A 27,132-nucleotide genomic window follows, 5' to 3' on the forward strand; every position below is an offset into this window, starting at 1 on the left:
CTGGTGGAGTGAGGTGCAGGAGAACGGTGCTGCAGAGATGGTCCGGGTGAAGCTGTAGGAGAAGGCAGAGGAGAAGACGCATGCCTGCAGGATTTTGACGTTGCCTTCCTCGGTGCCGGAGCAAGCAGCTCTGAACGCACAGAGGCCGGTGCTGAAGGGACAGCGACCTGCAGAGCAAGGGGAGCTGCTGAGTCAGGCTGAAGATCTGCCGGTGCCGAAGCTGAGGAAAGCTCCTGAGGTGGGAGGGGGAGGAGCTGCAGCTGAGCGTGGTGAAGAGGACGGCAGTAGAGCTGTCGGTGCCGGCAGGGCAGAGTCTTTCAAACGGCACTCCGGTGCCGTGGCCGGTTGGGAGCGCGGTGCGGTGCCGGTCGGCTTCTTAGACCCAGAGACCGGTGCAGAGCCGGTAGAGGAGCCGGACGTACCTGGCTTGTCTCCTGCGCTTATCCGCTTCTGCGGAACAACAGGCAGGGACCTGGCTGGTGAAGGTTTCTCCCTCACAGGAGGGGTACCCTTAGGGAAGGGAGCCCGCCTCCTCCCTGCATCAGCAGTGGGGTTAGTGGTATCAGCATCCTGAGGGGCGAGCGCCTTGTCAAAGAGTATCATTTTCAGGCATCTCTCGCGGTCCTTACGGGCTCTCGAGGTTAGGTTGGCACAGTGAGTGCACTGTTGTGGCAAGTGTGCCTCTCCGAGGCACCTGATACAGGAGGCATGGCCGTCGGAAACCGGCATAGCCTCATGGCAGAGCGAGCACTTTTTAGAACCCAGCATTTTGCCGCTTGAGTGCTCTTGCCCACACACCGCTCAGTTCGTGGTATATGTGCTCCTTTCTGTTCGTAGGTATATTTATTTCTTGAATTGCCTTACATCACTGATCCTTTTCTCTTATTCTTTGTGGTGTGTGTGTGTTTTTTTTTTTGTTTTTTTTTGTTTTTTTTTGAGAGAGAGAAAGGTGGCTATGCGCCAACTGAAAACAACAGAAATGACAGGGATGGAGATAAACTATTAAAACGTCTCTATTTCTACTTTTTTTTTTTAACTTTAAAGGAGATAAGGAAAGGAAGGCAGATAAGACGAAAGAGTAAATTTAACTATTAACAGGATGCTGAGGTACTCGGAGAGGAGAGGAGAGGAGAGGAGAGGAGAGGAGAGGAGAGAGCTCCGTCCGTGGCCAGAGGCGGCCGCCGAGAGGAACTGGAGGCGGGGGCTGGACTGCGCTCGGAGAGGAAAGGCGCGAACGGCCTCGAGCACTCGCGCATGCGCGGTCCAGCCAAACACAGCTTTGGGAAGTCTCCGATTCGCAGCGCTGGGGCGAGCCCGACACCAGACGTGGCGCACCCACGGGGACTACCCAAAGAAGAATGTAAAGTATCCCTGGGAGTCTCACACAGAGTGCAGTAATTCATTAGTGCAGCAAAGAGTTTCAACCCGTCAAAGGGGAGGTCTTCTACAGAGGATTGCACCTCTCTGGGGAAAGACACGGTTGTGAACCACGCTGCCCTTATCACGATAGCTGTTGAAGTGGCACGTGCTGCCGTGTCAAGGGAGGCCTGCAGAACCGTTCTTGCCATGGTATGGCCCTCTGTCAGTAGAGCTTCAAATTGGTGTCACTTCGCCTCAGGTATATCTGTGGTGAAGTCCCAGATCTTGACGTAGTTTTTAAAATCTTATTTGTTTAGCAATGTGGCATAGTTGGCCACCCTGAATTGGAGGGTGGATGAGGCATATACCTTTTGGCCGAACGTGTCAAGCCTTTTGCCTTCACAGTCAGAGGGAGCGGACCTAAATTGCTGCTGCTGTTTGCTCTTTTGGTGAGCTGCTTCCACCACGAGTGAGTTAAGCGCAGGGTGGGTAAAGAGAAACTCGCAATCCTTAGGTGAGATGAAGTATCTCTTATATGCCTTTTTAGAAGTAGCGGTTATCGACGCTGGTGTCTGTCATACTGCTTTCGCCGGTTCCACAATGGAGGAATTGATGGGTAATGCAATCTTTGATGGCAAGGCCGAATGCAAGATATCCGTTAGTTCATGCTGGTTCTGTTACTTCCTGTAAGGGGATATTAAGTTCCGCCACAACTTGTTTGAGCAGGTCCTGGAAATGAATGAAGTCATCGGATGTGGATGGGGTTGGTGGAGGGGCTGCCTCATCGCTGTTGATTGCTGATGTGGGACTGGCTGGTAAGTTGCCGGTGGGCAGCCCAGCGTCAGTTAGAGATGGTTATAATGTTCGCCTTTTATGACTTGGATTTTGATCAGGGTGCCACCCCCCCAGTACCGCCATTGAGAAAAAGGCATAGGTGGGGGTCCCCACAGGTTTGGATACCAGGGGGGCATCTTAGGCTGTATCTAGACTACATCCTTCTTTCGACAGAGGGATGTAAATTAGACACTTAGAAATTGCAAATGAAGCATGGATTTAAATATCCTGTGCTTCATTTGCATAATCACGTAATGTCGCTCTTTCGAACAAGCACCATTTCGAAAGTAAAACCACGGTCTAGATGCAGTTCTGTCAAAAACAGCAGGCTTTTTCGAAAGATCCTGCACTCCTCATTTTTTGAGGAGACTCCCAAGGTGTCAAAGGTGCTGAGGCGCCATGCTGCAGATATGACCGGCAGTGCGCGCTTCAGAGACTGCCTCTTTGCAGGCAGGGCTGCATTCGGCACAGAGGCAGACCGTTTCTTTGAGGGTGCTTTTTCTTTGCATTTTTTGTGTTCTGACTGGCCAGGGTCTGAGGCAGGTCTTAAAGAATTTTCGAGCATTATAAGTTTAAGTCTGAGATCTCTGTCACATCTAGTCCTTGCCCTCATCTTAGAGCAGCAAGGACATTTCTAACAGGCATGAGTTTCACCTAGGTATCGGATGCATTCGTCATGTCCATCAGATACCGGGATTGCCTCCCCCACAGGTAACACAATGCTTAAACACGGGGATCCCAGCATTGCTACCCCCGAGCAAAGGCGCTGTTGTGATAGGGGCTCCCTTATAGTTTTTTTTTATTCTGTTGTTCTCTTTCTTCTGTTTCTCTTTCCTTTTCTCTTTTTTTTGGGGGGGCCGGGAGTATAAGACCTGATTTGTGTTGAAATCTGGTAGTCACATTGTTGAATTTGTTATTTTAGTTCTTTATGTTAGTTTAAGCGGCGAGGAGTCCTGTGGCACCTTATAGACTAACTGAAGTGTTGGAGCATAAGCTTTCGTGGGCAAAGACCCTCTTCGTCAGATGCATGTAGTGGAAATTTCCAGAGGCAGGTATAAATATGCAGGCCAGAATCAGGCTAGAGATGACCAGGTGGATCCAATCAGGGAGGATGAGGCCCACTTCTAGTAGCTGATCTGGAGGTGTGAATAGCAAGAGAGGAGAAGCTGCTTTTGTAGTTAGCTAGCCATTCACAGTCTGGCTGTGTCTACATTGGCCCCTATTCCGTAATAGGGATGCAAATGTAGCACTTTGGAATAGGCAAATCCGCGGGGGATTTAAATATCCCCCGCAGCATTTGCATTAACATGGCTGCCGCTTTTTTCCGGCTTGTAGATAAGCCGGAGAAAAGCGCCAGTCTGGACGCGATCCTCCGGAAAATAAGCTCTTTTCCGGAGGATCTCTTTTCCGGAGGATCTTTCAAGTAGGAATAAGAGATCCTCCGGAAAAGAGCTTATTTTCCGGAGGATCGCGTCCAGACTGGCGCTTTTCTCCGGCTTATCTACAAGCCGGAAAAAAGCGGCAGCCATGTTAATGCAAATGCCGCGGGGGATATTTAAATCCCCCGCGGATTTGCCTATTCCAAAGTGCTACATTTGCATCCCTATTACGGAATAGGGGCCAATGTAGACACAGCCTCTTTGTTTAATCCTGAGTTGATTGCGTCAAACTTGAAGATGAACTGTAGCTCAGCAGTTTCTCTTTGAAGTCTGGTCTTAAAGTTTTTTTTGCTGCAGGATGGCTACCTTGAGATCTGCAATTGTGTGTCCAGGAAGATTGAAGTGTTCCCCTACAGGTTTTTGTATATTGCCATTCCTAATATCTGATTTGTGTCCATTGATTCTTTTACGTAGGGACTGTCCAGTTTGGCCGATGTATATAGCAGTGGGGCATTGTTGGCACATGATGGCATATATTACGTTAGTAGATGTGCAGGAGAATGAACCAGAGACAGTATGGCTGATCTGGTTAGGTCCTGTGATGGTGTTGCTGGTGTATATATGTGGGCAGAGTTGGCATCGAGGTTTGTTGCAAGGATTGGTTCCTGAGTTAGTTATTATGGTGCGGTGTATAGTTGCTGGTGAGAATATGCTTCGGGTTGTCAGGTTGTCTGTGGGCGAGGACTGGCCTACCTCTCAAGGCCTGTCAAAGTGAGGGATCATTGTCCACAATGATTCATGTTAGTTGTAACTGTCAATTGCAATCTCTCTTTTTTTTTTTTGAGAGAGAGAGAGAGAGAGAGAGAAGCGGCACCATGGTTTAAAGCATGGGGTCCGTAAGGAGGAAAAAACTATTTACATAAACAGGAGAACTCTAACAATAAAATCACTGCAATGAAGAAACAAGCTAATTATAAGAGAGGGGTCTAATTTCAGTAGAGAAAACTATCTGAGAGAAAATGCTGTCAGGAGAGATGAAGGTTCTGCCTGAAGCCGGAGGCGGTAGAGAAGGAACTGAAGTGCGGGAGGGCTCACGCATGCGCAGTCTAGACAGTTAGGGAGTGCGTGGCGGTCTTGGCCAGTGCATGCACGGCCCAGGGGTACAGCTGTCAAAATGTCCGTCACTGGGCTTGGTGGCGGTGCACTGACCTAATGTGGAGCATCCACGGGGACACTCATCTCGAAGAAGGAACAGTTTTAGGGTGAGTTTGTAATAAGTTTGTACTGGGGTGTTAGTGCTAGAATTAGCTAAGCATTTTCTGTTAATTTAAGTTTGTAATCTACTTTGCTCTGCCTGTTCTCACGTATAACCACTTAAATCCTACTGCTTGTACTTAATAAAACCACTTTTATTTACTATCAAGCCTAGTGTAAGCGATTGTTACCTGGGGGAGCAACCAGCGTGTACATTCCCCCTTTCATTATTAAAAGGGACTTACCTAAACAATTTATTTGGGGTTCTGGTCCCCCAACTGCATTTTCCTTGGACCTGAAGAGTTTCAGTGTCTGTATTGCTCCTCGGGGGGAGCAGTGATCTCAGCTCTGTTCCTTGGCTGGGGGAGATCAGGGAGCTGGGGTAGGGATCAGGACAGGGTAGGGAGACACCCCAGAGAGTGGGAGTGGCCTTGTCAGCACCCCGGGAAGCACCCCCAAGGGGTCATCTGTGACCTCACCCTGTCACAGGGGGAACGCACAGAGATGCTGCCTCTGCCTTGCTCCTACTGCCCCACTGAAGCACTCTGTCTCCTGCAGCAGATCTCCACCACACCTCCATGGCTGCCATGGTGGCTGCTCAGGATGCCCCGGTTCCCAAGATGTTGAATTATAACTCTTGCATTGCCTGCATTGCGCATGGGCTGCATTCTGGCCACTGCTTGGGATCAGCTTCCCCCAGGTCCTAGAGGGAATGCACACCAGTGCCTTGTGGAGGGCACTCACTAGTGCCCAGCCTACAGACCAGGCTCCGTGGGAGGCAGGCACTCTGGCTGGGGGAATTTACCTCCTCTCTCCTCTTGTGTGTGCTACAATGAGAAGCGCTATGGCAGAAGCACCCCCAGCCCAGACCACCACCAAGAGGCTGCTGCCTGCTGGGGAAAGCATCTGGTCATTTGTGCATACAAAAGGCTTGCTTTTTGGGGGAAGGGGCACAAGCTGCACACTCCAGAGCTGGGGATTTGAGAGCCATCCAGCCACAGGACCCTAGCTGCAAAAAAACCATCAGATCTGGACCCAGCTCTGCACCGAAGCAGAGCCAGTGCAAATTTTCCAAGAGAGACTTTCCCCCATTTAAAAATTGCCCCCCCAAAAGAAGCAAATGTATTTATCATCAACCCGGCATTTTTCACATGGAAACTCTTGGGTATTTTTATTTACTTAAAACTCAAGAAACATGTGGTTTTTAACAGTTGTGGAAGTAAAATACTCTGGATAGCTAGCAATGTGTTATGTATGACTTTTTAAGGTGGAAAGCGAATACTTTGGGGGGCAATAATAAAAAAAATCTGATACAATGACATGTATTGTGTGCATAGACGCAATACAAAATAACATGTGACCGCGCAAAACTAATTACTACTATATGCAAATAAATTAATTACCATTATGAATATGCAAATGCTTCTATGCTGGTCCGCCAAAAGTTTTTGAATGAGTTTGCCAGTCCACGGTATAAAAAAGGTTGGGAACCGCTGGTTTTGGCAATGTTCAGAATCCTTTCATGTACTGGGAGCATGACCCAGGCTCGGGAGGATGCATAGAGAACATTAAATACAGTGTCCGTCTGTTCCTCCAGCTCTCCTGCCTTGAGGCCCAAATTAGCCACTACCTGTGGAGCAGTGCTTGATGCTCATAGAAATAGTCCAATGGACTAGCCCTGGAAGGCCTCACCACCACCTCACCTGTGAAGGAGGAGGATGATTGAACAACTGGGAGACATCCAGCAATGTTCTCACCTGCTGGGGAGGGGAGCCTTGGGGTAGGTACTAGCTCCTCACCCAAGACAGTTGCCAGGATGTCCTGCACCAAGCTCAGTGCCACGGGTGCTGCAGCCATCGCCCATGATCTGTCTGACATGGTGACCAAGGGCTAGCATGAGTGGGGCACCAGCATGACAGGTACTCTCAATGCATTCCAATACAACAACTGGATCAGCCACTCACTCTGCTGCCAGGCTGGCACCACTGCTGCTGATGCACCCTACACAGCCCAATCTGGTGTGGGGTGGTGAAGGCTTGAGTGTGACAGCTCACAGTCACCACCGGAGACCAGGAATGGTTCAACTGGTGCCAGGGGTAGGGTGAATGGAATCAAGTCAGGGAGAACCCTCAAGGTCCTGGCAACAGCAACTGACAGTGGGATGAAGACTGGTGCTAGGGTTATTGACATAGGTGTCTGGTGGACTAGGTGGGGAAAGGCTTTGCCTTCCCAAACCACCAGGCACAGCTATGCCCACACACTGCCCTCAGAACACCTACTGAAGGCATACTGGGGGAGTGGAGTGTTGCTGCCCCCAGTGCCCACCCTCCTTATGCTCCTGGCTGGGGAGGCTGGAACCGTGCAGCCTCCTACCTTCCCCAGTGTTCCAGGAGCCATGCCACCTGCACACGCCCCCTCCCCAGTGCTCCATGGAGGCTGGGGCATGCTTGGCATGCTGCTCCACCTTCTCCCTGGGGGCAGGGCCTCAGCAGAGTGGGCAAGGCTGTAGGTGGGGGGGCTGGGGGCCTGCCTCCCCTAGCCCCAGCTGCATCAACCGCCCATGGACATTGAAGATGCCTGGGCTAACTTTTGCATGACAACAAGGATCGAGAGCATGACATCAACTCATAGTAATGAGCAGGAGACCTGGATCAGCACAGAGTCTAAAAATGTGGTGACCTAGGGCTCTGTCTTGGCTCCAGAGACCATTGGTGCTTGCTTGATTTGTGTGAAGCCTTGCTGTCAGGCTTGCCCTCGTGGGGAGCCTTGGCCACACACAGCAAAGGCACTTTTAACACTCCCAGTGCCAGGCCCTCAGAAGGGGTCAGCTGCGCCATCGTCCTAGGCCCTTTACTGCTCCCAGAATCGGTGGCGGGTCCTTTCAGAGGGAGTAAGTCCCCACAGCTGAGCCCTTTAGAGGGTTCAGGGTGAGCACAAGGCCTAAGCAGGGTCCTTTGCCCAGAGCCCCTTGGTTGGGTTTGGATGGTGTCATCTTTTTAGCCCATCACCAGCTGGGAGGACCATGGTGCTGGATACGCACTACACACCTGTGGAAGAGTCAGCACGGCCTTCTCTGGCTTGACCTGAGTTTGGCTAAGGATCAGGGCCCTGTTAAATCTGGTGCTAGCAAGCATGCAGGTGGGCCTCAGGCTAAACCAAGTATGTGGAAATGTAACCTTTTGCCCTCGATCATGGGGCAAAGGCTTAAGTGTAAATTACTAACCAAATGCTGAAACTGCTAAGTTCTTGCCCTCGGTCATTGGGCAGGGCCTACTTATAAGTTGCTTAAACTGCTGAAATCATTAACGTGTATACCATTAAAAACAAGCATCATCAAAATTTCCAGAATTATTATGACATGGCTTATAGAAATAGGGGGCGACAATGGGCACACTCTGTATTTTACAAAAGTGCTAACCACAAAAGAAGTAAACAACTTAGGATAATGGCGTACATTAACGATTATACAAACAATGTTAAATAAAGTGAGTAGCATATCTAAGGGTGTTGGAATAAAGACGTGCGTACGGCTGGAACACCACATGGCAACAAGGTGTGAAGCAACCGAGTCTTGCCTTGTATAAAGGATGCTACTGCAAGCATGTGCTTTGGGGAGGGAGGAACAGAGTGGATCTGCAAACTCTGTTCACGTAACCAGAAGCTCTGGCCCTGTTCATCCACATCACACAGTCTAGGACGTCTCAGCGAGCAGGAAGTACCGAGACCACGACCTCCTGTCCAGGGATTGTTGGGGATCAAGGGTGAACTGTAAGTGCATTAGGCTTGAATATTGTAGTATAGCTAGTTTTTCATTAACTGCTTTGCATTATAGGTATTTTAGGCTAACCCTCTTTAAAGTCTATACTAAATAAATATAAATATATTTCATAGTAATAAGTTGGCCTATAATGAATCATGGCTGAGACCTGTATTGTGATTTGTGTTGTGTTTATTTGTCTTGCACTCCTTATGGGACTTGTATTGACCCTTTTACTTGAAAAGTTCTTCGGTTATTGTAATTGCTTGAACTTTCAATAAAATAGGTAGTGGTTAAGTTTAGATCTTTCTCAGGGTGTGTCTAGACTACAGGGTTGTTTTGAAAAAAGTGGCCTTTTGTTCGAAAAAACTTCCCCTGTGTCTAGACTGCTGCCGTTTTCTTTTGAAAGTAAATCGAAAGAATGGGGCAGTTTTTTCGACTGCGGAAAACCTCGTTTTACGAGGAATAATGCCTTTTTTTGAAAGTGCTCTTTCGAAAAAAGACGCTATGTAAATGTAAACTATGCTTTTTCGAAAGAGAGCATCCAGACTGCCTGGGTGCTCTCTTTCGAAAAAGCGGCTTGCTTTTTCAAAGTACTGGTTGCAGTCTAGACACTCTTTTTCAAAAGAGGCTTGTAGTCTAGAAGTAGCCTCACTGGTTTGTCCTGCACCCCTGAATCTAAAAATATACACTAAAAGAACTATCACACGACAACACCAAAGTTGAAGCACTGGGTACTGGTTTGGGCCATGTTGGCTCTGAAGCTTGACACGAGGTAGTCTGAATCAGGAGGGCCCTGAGACGGATGTTGCACTCTGTCCACAGACAAAAGTTCTGGCAGATATGACAGTGCTCCTTTATATGGGTTTCCCCAAGGCACTGTAAACAAATCTCATGCAGGTCACTAACAGGCACAGGCCAGTTTCATGACCACCACGGGCAGTAAACAACAACTGAGAGGGTGCAGGGTTGATGGTGCCTGATATACTGCACTGCGAGCACAGCACTCCAGAGGGCACCACAGTGGGCCCTACAGGTACAGCTAAGACAAAAGTCTCCGATGGCCACACGAGAGTGCATGCAGACCTACAGCAGAATCGACACGAGCACGCACTCGAAAAAACTCCTCATCCATCTTGTCTCTCTCGTAGCCTGGCACCAACACAGCCAGAACACCATTGTAATGCAGCAGGGCCCATATGCCCCAATCAGGCATGGGTTTCCAGACATAATGGAAATCGTGACACCGTCCCTGCTCACAGTGGTTTACTGCACATAGTGGTTTATAATATTGTGGCGTAGCAGGGGTGCTGTCTGCTCTGTGACCTGGGGTCCCCCTGCGCTGTGATGTGAGATTCCCACTGACTCACCCAAATGTGTATTAACCCAGACACCCAGGCTCATCCTGAGGAGATAACAGGGGATTCCCAGGGTGACACACACAGGGAGGGAGGCGGAGACAAACACCAGGTTTCGGAGGAAGGGGCAGTTGCTGGCTGGGGAACATGAAGGAAGCAGCTTTAGCTGAGGGTCTAGTGATGACAATGGACCCCCTAACCCAAGGGGTCTGAGGCATCCTGGCCCTGACTCCTGAAACCACATCACATCTATGCTGGGCTGTATCCTGGAGGAGCAATAAACCCTTTCTATACTACTGGTTGGCGGAGTCTCATCTTGCTGCAGACGGGGGTGCAGGATCGGGGGGTACCCTACGTGTCACCACAAATACGCACCTAATTTTTCTGGAAAGCTTTGCCCAAGGAACACTGGCATTTCCTCAGTTACTTCAAGCTACAACAGTGCTTTTAACTGATTCAGAATGAATATTAAAGAAGCTACTAGACTGAACAATGAAGTTCATAGATTTAGACAGGTTTCCAATGACTATTTGGAGCCTTTTTTAATGGTACAAGTAGATATTTTTTCAGCATTTGAGATTATTTAGGATTTGTATGAGACAGTATTCATTTATTACCTGTGAATTTTAGGTTTTATATTTACATACTTAAACAATAAAACACTGTAGGCAACAGCTAAAAAAAAGACACAGAAACTGAACAGAGACATACATTTAAATTATGATACAGTAAAATGGTTGGTTTTGGTGACCAGAATGTTGAAGCTCAATGACAGGCTCAGGAAAAAAGATCTTGAAGACTGGTAAGTTATTTCATAAGTAATTTGAATTTAAAACTTTATGCTGCTACATTAGCATTTTAACTTTCTTATGTGACATCACTGAAAAGCTATTACCAGTCAAAGGGTAATAGTGTATATTATTTAAAATAACCGTATTACATTCTAGTTATATGAGGATGGTCAGCTGTGTTAAGAGAAAACGTGCTACAGAAATTGCCATGTTTGATGGTCTTTGTCCTAGACTAGAGTTTCATGGTATCAATATTTTAAAAGCTCAGTCAGCCAGGGTCTGTGTAGATTCAAAACAGAGCCACAGAATCTAATTTGCATTTTGGAAGTTACCAGATATTGGAGAGGCACCCTTTGTTTAACATTTCAAAAGGATAACTTCAGCATTACCGAAGTAATCCTTTTTTCACTTATTCCTCCAAAAAACATTTCGCTGGATGGACTACTATTTGAGTCTTTATATAGTGAGTAAAACACCATGGCTCAAGTTTCCAATTGCCCAATACATAGCATTCTGTTACAGCTACTGTTATGAAGTTTGTATTTCCAAACAGCTGCAGACCACAGGGTAAAAATCACAGATTCATAAGATTGGAAGGGACCTTGAGAGGTCATTTAGTCCAGTCCCCTGCACTCTAGGAATATTAGATAATGTGTAATTGAATAGTTGTGTAACCGCATCAAATTTTAGCTGGGGGTGGGGCTGGCAGCTAGTGCGCTCCTGGCCCCACTCCCAGGGAGCCCGCTGCCACCCTGCACTGCTGCCTCTGATACACAGACAGCAGCATGGGGTGGCAGCAGCCCCTGTCTGGGGGGAGCTCAGACCTCCCACGGACAGGGTCTGCTCTGTGGGATGCTGGAGCAGCCTCCGTCCATGGCGAGCCTGGGCTCGCTGCAGACAGAGGCTACTCTGCAGCAGCCAGCTTTTAAGCTGGCTCTCCCAGAGCATTGTCTCCTGCCTGTCCCCCTGCCTCTGTAGGAGGCAGCAAGGGGGGGGGGGGCAGGTGCGAGAAGCTGGGTTTCCGCCTGCCCCCCTCACTGCTGCCTTTCTATTAGAGCCAGCAGTGTGCGGGTGGGGACGCCAGCTCCCCACAGGCACCGGCTCCTGCCTCTGATACAGAGGCAGCAAGGGGGGGGGGGGGCGGAGAATGCGTATAGTCGACAGCATTACTCTATAAGCCTAGGCTTATCAGTTAATTGTGTAATCGTCTACCCGTTGACATCCCTACTGCACTCATGGCAGGACCAAGTATTATCTCGACCATCCCTGACAGGTGTTTGTCTAATTAAAATTCACTCTTCAGGCTAGTAGTGATTGAATGTGCTACTTTGAACAAGAGAAAATGCATGGATCAGACTGATGACCAAATGCAGCACTTCAAGCTTTCTATCATATATGACAGAGGCTGGACAAGAGGAAAGCAAATGATAGCTCACAATTTACAGAGTCAGACCACTATGTATTTGGTAGCCTGAGGTACAAAACTTAGCACGGTCTTTAATAGTGTTTGGGCAAGTGAAAGCATAGGGGTAAGCCTGTAGATATGAATTGAAGTCCCTACAAAACCCACTTCTGCAATAATACCTCTAAATCAAGCAATATGTCAGGCTGAGGTGCAGTTGGGGAAGTTAACATTTATGTAAACAACTAAAAAATAGCAAAACTTACATATAAATAATACTGATCACAAAGCACATCTATCCCTGTAGAGCACATAGCACAGGGTTTCTCAAACTGGGGGAACTCGAGCTGTCAACCTGTACCCCAAAAGTTTGAGAACCACTGACCTAGCACAACAGCTTACTTCTGCTTTCATGTCCCACCTCCTAGTAATCATCCTCTTAAATATGCCAACAATATTATATTTAAGCTGTTAGACAAGTCTATTTTACCTGTATGCCTGGGCTCACTGGGACTGAGTACATCATATTTGGTGCAAAGCAAACGGGCTGAGTATACACAGGAGTTGGCTGTTGATGACCCACCATAGAAGGGCTAGGCTGAGCTTGTGGACGAGGTGAGGTTGATGTAGTTGAAGGCTTGGGCTACAAATAAATGAAGCAGTTCACTCATGTGTACCAGTTTTATCAATGCTCAGAGTTTGTTCATTGTGGTCAGATAGGAATGTAACAGGTTGTGCTTCTTTTAACACAGGAATTTAAAACATGTGAATTCTTTTCACCTGATTGCATGGGGAAGTTAAAAAAAGACAGAAAGAAAAATTTATCAAGATTTTAATATTCTGAAGGTTACTGCTAGAGTTAGTGTTCTTGGTCTTGGTACTTCAAAGGAGAAATGCTTGCTCCTTGAGCAGAGGAGGAGAGCATTACAGAAATGTTACACCTTCCCCACAGGCAGTGAAGACAAGGGCTAAGAGCACATCATGCCTTCACATTTCCTAGGAGCAGCAGTTTTCAAAGATGCCACAAAGGCCCTCTTTGTGGTAGACTGGTTGTAACATTCACAGCTGTTTCCTCAATAGGAGGAAACCTTTCAAAGGAAAGGTGGACTGTCTTTGGGTTTCCTGGCAACAGCTCCAGATAAAACATTGTTGTCGTCAGTCAAAACTAAAATCTTGAAAGCCTTCTTAGAGGGCTTGTGACCATCTGTGAATAAGTTCCATTAAGTTAAATACTGTCATTACAGTTCAGAAGAATGTAATTAGGAACCAGTTTAAACAATGGATGAGGGAGGAGATGAGAGAATATGTGGTAAAGAACTGAAGGAAATAAATACAATATAGCCTCCAAAATGGTCAGACTATTTAAAGGTATTTAAAAAAAAACCCCTTTTTTTATTAAAAAAGTAGCATGTTACATTAGGGGTAGTCTGTTTCCTGAACTATAATGAATCCTTTTCAAAATGTGCTATGGTTTCATGCACCAAACTATTTTCTTAAAAACCCTGATAATTAATCAGGTACACTGTTAAATTATAGAGGAGATCTGGTCAGAAACACATGGGCTACGTCTACACTGGCCCCTTTTCCGGAAGGGGCATGTAAATTTCACTAGTCGTAGTAGGGAAATCCGCGGGGGATTTAAATATCCCCCGCGGCATTTAAATAAAAATGTCCGCCGCTTTTTTCCGGCTTTTAAAAAAGCCGGAAAAGAGCATCTAGACTGGCCCCGATCCTCCGGAAAAAGTGCCCTTTTCCGGAGACTCTTATTCTTACTTTGAAGTAGGAATAAGAGCCTCCGGAAAAGGGCACTTTTTCCGGAGGATCGGGGCCAGTCTAGACGCTCTTTTCCGGCTTTTTTAAAAGCCAGAAAAAAGCGGCGGACATTTTTATTTAAATGCCGCGGGGGATATTTAAATCCCCCGCGGATTTCCCTACTACGACTAGTGAAATTTACATGCCCCTTCCGGAAAAGGGGCCAGTGTAGACGTATCCATGAAGTATGTCTACATTTAAAAACACTAGAGAAGCACTGATGTAGCGCTTCAGCGTAGACACTACTTACACCAATGTGAAGGGCTCTCCCATCAGCTTAAGTAATCCACCTCCCTGAAAGGTGTTAGCACTATCTACACCAGGGGTTAAGGTTCCCTCTAAGGTGCACACCTACACAGATGCGCACCAAGAATTTGAGATGCACCCACCTCCTCAGCAGGGCCACGCATGTGGAGGGGTGGGGCGCACATGGAGTGCCTGTCCCACTCCAAGAGTAGCTGGGCAGACACCATGCATCCCTAGCCCTAACTTTAGTAATTCCCCAGGGATGGAGCTGTGGCCAGGGCAGGCCACATGGGTGGTGCTGCTCTGGTGGCTGGGGCCTGGGCCGCAACGTGGCGGGCAGCAGTAACAGCTCCGGCGGCCAGGGCCCGGGCCTAAACCGCTACATGGCAGGCGGTGGCGGTTGCTCCGGTGGTCAGGGCCTGGGTCCAAGCCACTGCATGGGGAGCAGCGGCAGATTTGGCCAGCAGGGTCAGTTGCTATGTGGCAAGCAGCAGCAACAGTTGCAGGGGCCAGGGCCAGAGCTACCACGTGCATCCCAGCCCTCCCCTGTGGTCAGAGGGGAGAGCTGGGGTTGGCGAGCGCAGCGTGTATGTGTGTGTAATTTTGTTAGTAACTAGGGGGTGCCGCAGTGACACACATCTGAACAAGCGCATATCACGTCAATATTGGTGCACAAGACAAAACTCACTTCACTCACGGATGGAAAATCTTAGAGGGAACACTGCCAGGGGTTGAGTTAAGCAGAGCTACACTTCTCATGGGTATGAATTTTTTACAGCCCTGAGACACATAGCCGTATCAATGCAAATTCCCAGTGTACACCAGCCTGAACTCTCAACTAGCAGAGTATAACGTACTTGACCCAAGTATACAAGGAAAAACTATATTACTGTGCAATTACTTGACAGGCTGAATGTCACTACATGCTACATCACTCAATACAACCACCAAACTTACTTGAGCGAAAGATCGAGGGTTGAACTCCTTTGCATTAGGATTAAGTGTTGATTTCCTAATTTGCCTATAAACAAAAACACACAGTTTAAAGTTCAGCGATATTCCTTCACAAACATTTCCTTGAACTCTTCCACAGTTTAAGTTTTAGAGTTATCTAAGTCCCATCACAACATAAAAAATATTGTCAAATTAGAAAAGACTTGGGGCACATGGCTAATCTAATGGAAAGAAAAAGGAAAAATATCAACTAAAACTTATTTCTACAAAGCATATTTTTGATGGTGCTTATTCCAATTGACAACGGGACAGCGTTTAGACTGGGGTGGGCAATAATTTGCGGGGGGGGGGTGGGGGTGGGGGGGGGGGCACTCCAAGATTTTGCAAAGTGGTCAAGGGCCGCACTTTCCTGTAGAAATGAGGGGTCTAGGGTGGAGGTTGGGTGCAGAAGTGCGCACGGGGTAAGGGACTGGGGTGCAGGAGATGGTGTGACGTCTGAGAGGGTGTTTGGGTGGAGGAGGAGGTTGTGACCTGGGTCAGGGGATTGGGGTGTAGGGTCAGGGAGGGTGTTTGGGTGCACAAGAGGATTCTGGCCCGGGGAAGGGGCCGTAGAAGTGGGTGCAAAGTCTGGGAAGGAACTGTGACCTGGGAAAAGGGGGTGCAGAGGGTTTGGATGGTGACCTAGGGGAGGGAGTTGGGGGTCAGGAGTGCCAGAGGCAGGCTCTGGCTGGAAGGCAGTTACCTAAGTCTCTCCTGGCCAGCAGCCCTGCAGTACCCCCAAAGCAGGCTGGACTCCCTGCCTGCTGCAGCCCCAGACTGCTTGAAACTGCAGGTTGCTCCCTCCACGTGGTTGTTTCCAGCCAATAGGAGCTGAGGATTGGGCTGGGGGTGAGGAGATCACACAAAGTTTGCCCCTGCCTACAGAGCAGAGAGCTGCACAGACTGCACTTTAAACTGCGGCAGCTCTGTGCCTGAGGGTCCCGGCAGGGTGGTCCGTGGGCCAGATGTGGTGGCTTGGCGAGCCGGATCTGGCCCTCAGGCCATATTTTGCCCAGCCCTGCTTTAGACAATTGAATGCAGGATTAGGTATCAGGAGGACCAGTGTTCTAGCTCTGCCACTAGCTGTTTCATGACTTTGGGCAAGTCATTTAACTTTTGCCTCAGATTGCCCCATTTGTAAAATGCAGATAATCTTTACCCACCTAACGTTATGAAGATTAAATCCTATATACAGGAAACCCTCTCCATTCGTAGTGGATACGTTCCTGACACCAATGCGAATGGTGAAGTCAGTGAATACTGGGAGTGGGGGGAAGCAGAGCGAGTGCTGTTTCCCCGCAACGCCTGCCACCCTGCAACAGGCCCCTCCCGTAATCCCCAAGGCTGCGTTCCCTGCCCCTCCCCCGAGGCCAGGGGATGGGGTTCAATGGGGGAAGAGGGCAGGGCAGTGGCAGGAAGGGGAGGGGCTTGGGGATGGGAGAGATCTGCAAACACATGAAATCATGAATACTGATTCTGCAAATCATGAGGGCCTCCTGTAAATGCTACGAGTTAAGAGTGGCTTTTTCCTTTGCTGGGGATTCTAAAAAAACAGATTTGCTTATTAAGAACACAATTACTTACTCTGAGGTATCTTTCTTCTCTTCTTTATCCTCTTTACCACCTTGTTTACTTCCAGGTCCAGATGTCTGTACACCCTGAGAGGTTACCACTGGTCCTCGTTTCTGCTCAGAGCTACTGCTAGTTGATGGAGAAATACTGGGACTATTTGATTTGCTACTGCCACTGTTAGAGTTCGCATTACTGCTGGTTTCAATGACAGATTCTTCAGAGTTTGATTCTGTTTTCTCTTTAATCACATCTCTGGATTTTTCACCTTCTGGATTTTTGTTTAGCAGTTGATCCACTGTGTCTAGGGTGGAGCTTGGCTGTAACTGATAGTACAAATAGTTAACATTTTGGTAAATATCACCCTATGCAGCGATACAGAACACACATGCATTATTACCAACAGTACTTGTGTAATAAGAGAAGAAAATTTCCATAAATTGTTCAGTTAAAATAATTTCAGGCTCCTGCAGTTGAAGATTCAGGTTTAATTACTAAAAACAGAAATAAGCACACATATGTTCCAATAGACACTAATTAAATTATAATCTGCATTTTACATATACTCAATATTTGGAGACACCCAAGTACAACATACAGATTAAGAAGAGTCAGCACTGACTTGCTTTATATTGGCTTGTATCTCAATTGTATATGGATGTTTGTTCAAATAACATTCTAACATGTACTCATTAATTTAAGGGCCTATTTTCCTATTGATAAATGCGCTTCAACTCATTAACTGAAAAAAAGCACAGCAAAGGAAAAGGATGGTATGTAACTCCCTTTTTATTCAATACTCACATGAAAGACACTTACCCTAAAGTCGTTCTTAAATTTCTTTAAATCATCAATCTGTTTTCTATGTTCTGAAACAACTGAAGATACACCTGCCAAATATAATATACATATGAAAAGCACAAACTTCTACTCCACATAACTGCAGTTATGAGAAAAACTTAAAAAATAAATAATCTATCAGCACCTTAAAGACTAACAAAACATGTAAATGGTATCATGAGCTTTCATGGGTACAACCCACTTCTTCAGAGGAACAGAGTATTAAAAGTCCAGTTCCAAAATAAATAGGGAATGGGGGCGGGGGGGGGAGAATAGTGAATTAGAGTGTTCATGTTACAGGTTTGTTTTAGGTCAGTAACATGAATATTAGGATTCCAAGAATGAAAGTTGATACTTTTGATTTGGAAATTTTTTACTACTCCAACAGGAGCAAACAAACATTCAGTGACAATTCTTATGTAGTGCTTTGGATTCAAGAAAATGAGAAGCCCCAATACTGAACTGATTGATCAGTTAACTAGGTGCTCCCTTAAATACATTACACTTTTGGGAATTTAAGTTATATTTTATGCTTTGTCTGAAGAGACACTTAATTTTTAATTACAATCCAACCTCCAGAATCATAAGCTGTACTAAAGAGGAAAGATCCAGTAAATGTATCAACCTTCTGCTCTCATTGCTAAACAAAACAGAGAAGTAGATGCAGCTCTGTATCTCAAAGAACTGCAGCCACTCACTCTTGTTTCCCCAAAGTGAAGCAGTCTAGCTGAATTCTGCTTTTCCCACTCTCAAATTAGTTTTGTCAGATCCATGGCTTTTAAACCATTTGAAGCACAAGTCTGTTACTCTTTTTATGGAAACCACACAAAAACAGCTCCTGTTCTTTATATTACTAGAACCCTACAATGGAATGACAGCAGGCCATAATTCACAATAAAGAACACACACATTAATACAACATCAAGTTTCAAATTTAAAATGAACAAGGAAATGCAAGTGTTATAACAAATACAAAATAATTTGGCCTAACTAGTACAACCTGTGTGCCAGTTAACCACAAAAACTAGAGCTAATTGATTATTTGTGACTAGGTCAATGAATTTCTGAATAATTGTTAGTTAATTTCTCCACTCACATGTTATTCAGACTTTAAGAAACATAACTTCTACATTTTCCATTTCAAATTTGCAACATTAACGTAGATCTTTGTTTCAGAGGGGTAGCTGTGTTAGTCTGTAACTAGAAAAACTTAAAAAACAACTAATAGTCTAGCAGTACCTTAAAGGCTAACAAAACATGTAGATGGGATCATGAGTTTTTGTGGGCACAATGAATGGAGTTAATAAAGGTCCAGTTCCAAAATAATAGGGGATGGGGGGGGGTCCATTAGGGTGTTCATGCCACATGAAGCTGATAGAGAAAGTGCAAACTGTTCTTAATTACCCACTGTTTGTTTGTTGTTAAGTCATTAGGATGTGGAGGGTAGTGCGCTAGCCAGGTAATGTCTTTGTTCATACCTTTGTGATGGGTCCCAAACCTGTAAATGAAGTTAAGTTCCAAGGCTTCCCTGTGTATTTGGCTTGTGGTGTTTATTTTCTTCTTTTAAAAAACACTCAGCTACTTCATTGCATATGTACAGTTTTGCAAAATTCCCAAACTGCATTCTTAAAAAGTACAAAATCCTTACCACTGAAATCATGGTTATTTTTGGCAGATACATAGGTTTTTGCTACAGGAAATAGGAAAATCTAGATGTAGAGCTACGGAACTCTGCAGTGCACTCTATCAGATGCCAATGCAATAATATAGCCTTAAAGTTTACATCACATACAGCCAGAAGCATTAGCATTTTAAGATGAGAGATTAAACAGCAAAAGTGTTGATAATATCATATGAGATTTTTGAGACCTGTATGAGTAACTATGGAGCAGGTTATAAAGAAACCTGAATCAAAACCATAAGTTTACTTTTTGTTGCTACGAGAGGTATAATATCAAAGAAGCAAATAATTTATGTATCACAACCATAATACTTAAAAAGGGAAACTCTGGTCCATTTAAGCTTGGTTAAAAACAAGTCTTAACAAAACTAGTAAATGGACATGTTTCCACATTTTATTTTAATGTTGATGGAATGGTTAAGGAATAATTCCCCTGACAAGTTTGCAATGCTGTTCACTTTCACAGCTTCATGAACAAAAGTGCTTACTTGTAGAAAGCTGATATGACTGCCTTTTAAAACTAATAGATGTTAACGTAACTAACTGATACTTGGGATTTGTGCTTACAATTCTCTGAATTACCCTATAAATATTTAAAGGAGATTTTAAATACAAACCTTTGTTTTCAGGTTTAGTGAAGCTAGGAGAAATCTCACTTGATTTAGCATTTTCCTTGTTTCCAGTTGCAGAATTCTGCCTCTGGTCCTGAAGCCTGGAATCTTTAGCTAGAAATATAATTCAATTCAAAGTTACTTTAAAATACATATAACATATAGACACACACTTTAAAGAAGATAGCAAGAATTGCAGGAAATATTTTGGGGAAAACTTTAGGCCAGAAGAGAACATAAGAGGAAGCTAACAACCATTTTACATTTATAAAAAAACTCTGTTAAAAGTGAGCTGCAAAGGGAAATATGGATTTCCTTGTTTTTAATACTTTATGATGCCTAATGACTAATGAGAACCTGGGTACTTTGTTTTTACTGTACATTAGAAATTCAGGTTCTGCCTTGGCTGAAGGACTATGGCACTGGAAAATTAGTGAAAAGAACTACCAAGAGCCAAGTGAAAGATTTAAACTGTTTGGATAAAAAATGCTTCGGTTAGAAAACTCCAGTTCACTGGGCTCTTTAATTAAGGTGCAATAGATGTTTGGGAGTTCTGAGACCTTCAAGCAATCTGGTAACAAAAATTGGACTTCATATTATTGATATTTTGGGCACAAGAAAAGGCTGCAAATCAATTTTAAAAAAAAATCTTTTCAGGTCACCTTGAACTAAGTGTGACGGTATCTGCACCCTACATTCTGTTAAGAGAAATAGAGAGGAATAAGTGAGAAGTTTTTTAGGCTGAGTCTACATTTAAAATGTAGATCCATATAGCTGTATCAGTCAGACACAAGAAACCAACCCCCCCCACGTAACTGACACAGCTACATCAACACTCCTGCCTCCCCAAGCACAGATACCAGCTTGGAAGTGTCACAGGGTCAGGTCAAAGAGATACAAAAAAGTAGTCCTACTGGACTTCGGGAGGTGGGCAGGCGTAAGCCCACCCACATCCAACGGATCTCCCCCTCCAGCCTACGGGGAGTATCCACAGAACCCATAATGCCAAATAATTACAGGGGGCAAATTAAAGAAAAAACAGGGACGGGCATGGAGGTCAAAGGGCTAAAAGGAGGGAACCAGAACTCTGCCTGGATGCGTGAACAGATACAGGAGTGGAAATAGGCCCCACAGTTGCAGGCCCCTCCCTCACCCAACCTCTGCGCCCTGGTCTTCTAAATGACCATCTAAGCGATAGCCAGGAGGGGGTTGATGAGGTCCCACAACTTTGTGGGGCCACGGATGGGGTGTGAATATATTAAATAGGTGAGGGGAGAAGTGCAGCCAGAAGCTCAACAAGAGGTTCTGGAGGAGCCAAACAAGGGGCTGCAACCTGGCACACTCGAGATAAATGTGCGCCAGAGTCTCCCTCTCGACACAGATGGGGCAAGTGTCAGGAACAGAGGTGAACAGCACCAAGGACACACCCGTGCTCACAGTGCTGTGGAGGATTCTCCAGATGTGTCTGGCAAGCCACGGAACAAAGGTGGAATAGAGACTGGCCCAGTGGGGCTCCCCAACCTTTATTGGTGGTAGGAGGTCCCACCATCTCGTATCTAGGCAGGACACGAGAGTGGGGAAGTGAGGAGTGTGAAGCACAAGAGTGTACAGATGACTTTTTGCTGTTCAAAATGGGACCAGCTGCAACGGGTGCAGCCGGCTCGGGTGATGAGGGGGAGGCGGTTGGGAAGGCAGGTGGGGCCGGGGGCCGATGGAGAGATCAGGAGGGCCAGGGGTGAGGGGCGGGCGGGGTGCACCCTCTCACAGGACCTTGTCGAGGTAAACCCGAGTGGTGGGCGGCAAAGCGTCCTTCACCTCCTGAAGTACGCGCTGGGGAGTACGCAGGGTGGAGAGCCCTATATGCAGAGCAAGCGCAGGAGGATCCACCCAGTTTCCCTGGTTGTAGTCCAGGTGGTTTCCAATCCTGGTGACTTCTGCCAGGACCAGCCTCCGGTGCACCGAGGGGGACACCGCCGCCTACACACATAGATGGGGGTTGTGTAGCAGGGGCTCCGCGAGGAGGTCTGCCCCCACGGTGGCTCCCAAGGACCTGGTCGCCTCTAGCAGCTTCCAGGCCCGGAGGAGGTCCTGGTAGAAGGCCGGCAGCTCCTTTATCTGAGAGGTCTTCTGCGAGAGGTCATATCAGAGCCCTTGGAAGCGGCGAAGGAAAGCGTGCGCCAGCGTGCTCCACGCCGGACTACCGGCATCCTATGGGAGCCTGGAGGCAGAGGACATGGACCCGCATGCGCAAACACATCAGGCCCTGCCCTCCCTCCTGCAGGGGTAGACGGAGAACCCTTGCAGAGACCCAATGCAGTCCTGGCCAGAAGAACCACAGCATGAGCTGCTGAATACGGGCCAGGAAACCCGGGGGCGGGACCAGGGTGTTGAGATGGTGCCAGAGCATGGAGAGGACCAGCTGGTTAAGCATCAGTGCCCTCCCTGGCAGGGAGAGGCACCGGAGCAGCCCTGTCCATGTCCGCAACCTCTTAGTCACCCTGGACGCTAAAGTTTGCTAGTTCTCCGGCAGGGAGGGATGTGTGGCAGAAAGGAAAACACCAAGATAGAGCAGCGGACCTGCGCTCCACCTGATGGCCTGAAGCGCAGGTGGGAGGGAGCTCTTGACCCAGTTGACCCGGGTGGAGGAGGCTGCCAAGTAAACAGCTTGGCAGGTCTCCACCCACGCCAGGTTGCCTGGGTCCTGGGCCATGAGCAGCACGTCGTCAGCATACACTGACAGGACCAACTGCATCTCCGGCTCACGGAGTGCCGACCCCATCAACCTCTTGCGAAGGAGACGGAGGAAGGGCTCGATGGCCAGAGTATACAGCTGGCCCGACAGCAGACAGCCTTGATGTACTCCCCACCCGAAGCTAACCGGTGAGGTCAGGGTCCAGTTGAGCTTAACCAAGCACTCTGCAGAAACATACAGCACCTGGAGAAATCCCACAAAGTGGGGCCTGAAGCCGAAGGCCCGCAGGGTGCCCAGGAGGTACCCGTGGTCCATCTGGTCGAACGCCTTCTCCTGATCCAAGGACAGGAGGGCAAACGACAGACCTCCTGGTACAATCGGCAGAGGGATGGATCTCTGGGGCCGGTGATCAGCCGCCTCTCTAGCTCTAAAACCTCCCATTCCAACTGCTCTATCGCCACATCCTGCCACTGGCTGGCCCCCCCGGGGGTAGTCACGGCAGAAGTGCTGCACGTGCCCCTTCCCGACATCCCACCACTGCCGTGCTAAGGGAAAGGTGCACCACTACCCACACCAGAACTCCCAGAAGGACACTACAAAGCCCACGTCCCTCAGCAAGCTTTTGTTGAAATGCCAGTAGGCCGGCCCCGGCCTCTCCGAAGAAAGACAGCCCATCATGGCCACCAAACAGTGGTCCGAGAATGGGGCTGGCTGAATGCTAGAGGTCCAGCAAAGATGATGCCAAGGAAGGTAAATGTGGTTCAACCAGGAGTGAAACGACCATTGACCCTCCACCCAGACAAAGGTGAATGCCATGTCCTCGTCCAGGTGGTGGGCGCGCCAGACGTCCACCAGGGAGTGTTGGTCTATTATCTCCCTGAGGACGTCTGCAGTGGCCAGGCACTGCTCAGTCCCCATGCGGTCCCATTCCTCGAGGGCGCAATTGAAATCCCCACCCAGGACCAGATATAGAGGATATAGAGAGCCAAGGAAGGCAAACACCGGCTGGAAGAAGTGGAGACTCTCTGGGCTATACGTCGGGGCGTAGACGTTTAGGTGTAACATCAGCACCTCCACCCGAACATGGGGGTGCAGCAGGCAACCCTGTACAACCTTGGTGGTCCCCAGCACATTGGGCTGTAGGTTCAGGGAGAACAGGGTCACCACCCTGGTTTGACTGGCAGACAGGTGGCTAAAGTAGACCCTGTCCCCCCCAACTCTATCTGCCAGTTAGCTTTGGTGGCCAGAGCGGTGTGGGTCTCCTGCAGGAAGATGACAGAGTACCCCCCCTCCCAAAGGAAGGAGAGTACCTGACACCTGTGGAGACCCAGCCTGCAGCCCTGGGTGTTCAGAGTGGCAAGGAGGAATGGCAGCATCGAGAGGGCAGGGGAAGATTCTCGCTGGCGGGAGTGCTGGCAGACCTCATCGGGCCCCGCAGCAAACCATGACAAGTCTCCCCAGTGCTGAAGGGCAAGAGCCACCTTGGCCTTGGAGCCACAAATGTGTCCTCCAAGAAACTGCCATTTCAGCCTTCAGAGCATTGGGGCCTCAGGCCCCTGAACGTCCTCAGGCCAGACCCCCCTACAGGCCCCACAACTGACTGACATAGGGAAGCAAGGACCCTGGGACTATCAAGAAAGATAACCAAGAAAAAGGGGGGACATAGACACACAGGAAAGGAGGAAAGGCAGTGGAGAGGGAGGACAGGCAGTGAGGAAGGGCCTGCTCAAGAAAGCAGAGGCGGGAGGGCCAGACACTGCTAGGTGGGGAGAGGAGCAGGTGTGCCCACAAGCAGCTGAGTGGCAGGCCCACAACACCAGCTGCAGGACACCAACAGAGCAAAAGGAGGGGGGGCAAGCAGTGAGGTCTAGAGTGGGAAAAAGCCCCTGCAGAGACTGAGGCTGGGGAGAGAGCAGCAGCAGCAGAAGTGAAGGGGGGAAACCATGGGGAGGTGAACCACCCTCCAAGCCCCAGCATCCCACAAAAACTGCACCAGCCACCACCCCAGGGGACCCAGAAGGGAAAAGGGCCCCTTACAAACTCCCCCCCAACCCCCACCACAGAGCAAGCTGTGTGAAGGAAATAAAAATCCCAGGAGTGGTCCTAAAGCAGCCCCTTTACCTCTTCTGCCCTGGAGGTAGCAGCAGGAATGATGGAATTTCAGGCCTGTGGTGGTGAACCAGGGGGCCAGGTAGCCCCCCAAGAAAATGGAAGAAGGGGTCCTCCTCCCCCTCCCCCGGCCAGGAGCAGGGCAGCAGAGCCCCCTCCCCCCATGACACACCCAGCAGCCCCAACAGCTAGCTGAAGTGAGGTGGGGGGGAGAGGAAGCTGCCTGCCAACAGAGCAGAGAGAAGAGGGTGCCAGGCCCAGAATAAGAAAGAGGCAAGGCCTGCCTGTCTGCCAACCACAACAGCAGCTTCCCCCCCTTGGGGAAGAGAGAGGTGCAGGGGGGACGTGTGTGACAGGCTCAAGGCACAGATACAAAAAAGGAGTGAAAAGGAGGAATAGTAGCCTCTAACTGAGAATGTTTCTGTTCCCAGAGTAACAGGAAGGGGGATGGTCCAAAACCAGCAGAGGCAATCAGGGGCAGTGGAGCACCTAGTGCTAATTGACCAGGACTGCAAAGTGAGGTGAGCCTGGGCTGATTAGGACACCTGGGGTTAATTAGAGACACCAGTTGAGACTGGCTATAAAAAGAAGTTTTCCCACAGCTCGTGGCATGCATGAGTAGCTGAAAGGATGGAAAGTGTGGGGAAGTAGCCCAGGGGTCTTGGAGCAAGCATTGGGGACTCATGTAAGCAGCAGCTATCACAGGGTCCTGTGCTGGAACCCAGAGTAGAGAGTGGACCTGGATTCCCTCCCCAACACCCACCTCCCCATTGCCACTTGGGGAAAAGGACTGTGGAGTCTATTCTCCCTTTTACTATACACTGGCCAATGAAGAAAAGAGCTCAACAAGCAGCAAACTGAAGCCCTAGGCATGGTGCCTAAAATTGAAGGCTGCTGAGAGCCTCTGAGGCAAGCAAATCTGCCAGGAAGTACAGGACCCACTGCCTTTGCCCTGCCATCCCCATGGACAAGAGGGTCACGATCGCCCTCTGGAAATTGGCCACCCTGGACAGCTACCGCTCCGTGGCGAACCAGTTTGGGGTGGGCAGGTCCACCACCGGCACAGTCGTCCGGCAGGTAAGGCCACCCGGGCCCCACGCACCCACCCTTGGCAAAGGATGGGGCCAGGCCGGGGGGGGCCTGTGGGGGAACCCCCAGGGGAGGGGGTATTGGAGGGCGGCGGGCACACCCCAAGGGCTCCTGTACTCACTGCGTCTCATTCTGTGCATCCCGTGCCCCTCTGCAGGTCATCCGTGCAATCGATGTCCTGCTCCAAAGGGTCATCCGTCCCCATGACCTGGACACCACCCTCACCAACTTCACCGCCCTGGGGTTCCTGAACTGCGGGGGAGCCGTAGACAGGACCCACGTCCCCATCTGGGTGCTGGAGCACCAGGCGGCCTGGTTGTTCAACCCAAAGAGCTACTGCTAGGTGGTGCTCCAGGCCCACGTGGCCCACCAGGGCCAGTTCCAAGACACTTATATGAGGTGGTCTGGCCGAGCCCACAACGCCCGCATATTCCGGCACTCAGGCCTGTGCCACAGGCTGGAGGTGGGGACCTACTTCCCCCAGCGGGACCTCGCCGTCGGGGCCATCAGCATGCCAGTGTGCATCGTGGGGGACGCAGCCTACCCCCAATAGCCTGGCTCATGCAGCTGTACACGGGCTGACTGGATCACAGCCAGGCCACCTTTAACGCCCACCTGGACCGGGCCTGCAACCCCGTGGAGTGCGCCTTCGGGTACCTTAAGGCATGCTTCAGGTACCTCCTGACCTGCCTGGACACGGGGGTGCAGCACGTCCCAGAGATCATCGTGGCATGCTGTATCCTCCACAACATAATCGAGGGGAAGGGGAAAGCCTTCCTCCCGGGGTGGATGGCAGGCGAGGGCCAAGCCTACCAGCAGCCTCGGATGGCTGCCACCTGGCAGGCCAACCGCGACGGGGTGTGGATCCGGGAAGCCCTCCGGGTGCTGCTCAACCAGGCCCCACAGTAGGCCACGCCTACACCCATAAACAGGGGGCGCCCCCTGTGCCCCCACTTCCTGCTCCCATCACCACCCCTTCCCCCCACCCCCCCAATAAATATCATGCACTCAGTTAACATGTAACGCAGGTTTATTTACAAGGGGAAGAGGACAGGGTGGGCTCTTAACTGGGAGAAGGGGGGCTCCTAACAGGGAGGGCCTCATGGGTGGGAGAGGTGGCCTCTCCCACTGCCACGACTGGAGGGGCCCTGGTGCCTCTCGTGCCAGGTTGGGGTGGGCTACACCAAGAGGTGCCGAGGTCAGGGGGCTGCGGGAGGGGAGGGGGCAGGGGCATGGGCACAGGCAGAAGTGGGGAGAGGGCTGGGCACGGCAGGGAGGGCAGCGGGGGGCCCGGCCGCACTGTGCTGCGGTGCAGGGCCCGTGCGCTCCGCGATAGTACCCAGGAGGGCGCACACG

At 49.0% G+C, this 27,132-nt stretch overlaps 1 protein-coding gene and 1 long non-coding RNA gene across 14 annotated transcripts in view; one reads left to right on the top strand and one right to left on the bottom strand.

The window, feature by feature from the left end:
* LOC102445074 (ataxin-2-like) overlaps window positions 1-27,132 on the bottom strand; it is a 249,598-nt gene that overhangs the window by 70,502 nt on the left and 151,964 nt on the right. For all 13 annotated transcript variants that reach the window (XM_075914768.1, XM_075914775.1, XM_075914772.1 and 10 more), the window contains 5 exons: window positions 19,893-20,000; window positions 17,574-17,644; window positions 16,770-17,080; window positions 15,150-15,213; window positions 12,625-12,777 (listed from right to left, as the gene is read on the bottom strand). In XM_075914768.1, the coding sequence (XP_075770883.1) occupies window positions 12,625-12,777; window positions 15,150-15,213; window positions 16,770-17,080; window positions 17,574-17,644; window positions 19,893-20,000 (707 nt within the window). The remainder of the gene's footprint in view (window positions 1-12,624; window positions 12,778-15,149; window positions 15,214-16,769; window positions 17,081-17,573; window positions 17,645-19,892; window positions 20,001-27,132) is intronic.
* LOC142823552 (uncharacterized) overlaps window positions 1-27,132 on the top strand; it is a 141,727-nt gene that overhangs the window by 29,737 nt on the left and 84,858 nt on the right. The window lies entirely within an intron of this gene.

The sequence above is a fragment of the Pelodiscus sinensis genome, unplaced genomic scaffold (genome assembly GCF_049634645.1).
Source record: "Pelodiscus sinensis isolate JC-2024 unplaced genomic scaffold, ASM4963464v1 ctg43, whole genome shotgun sequence".
Lineage (NCBI taxonomy): Eukaryota > Metazoa > Chordata > Testudines > Trionychidae > Pelodiscus > Pelodiscus sinensis.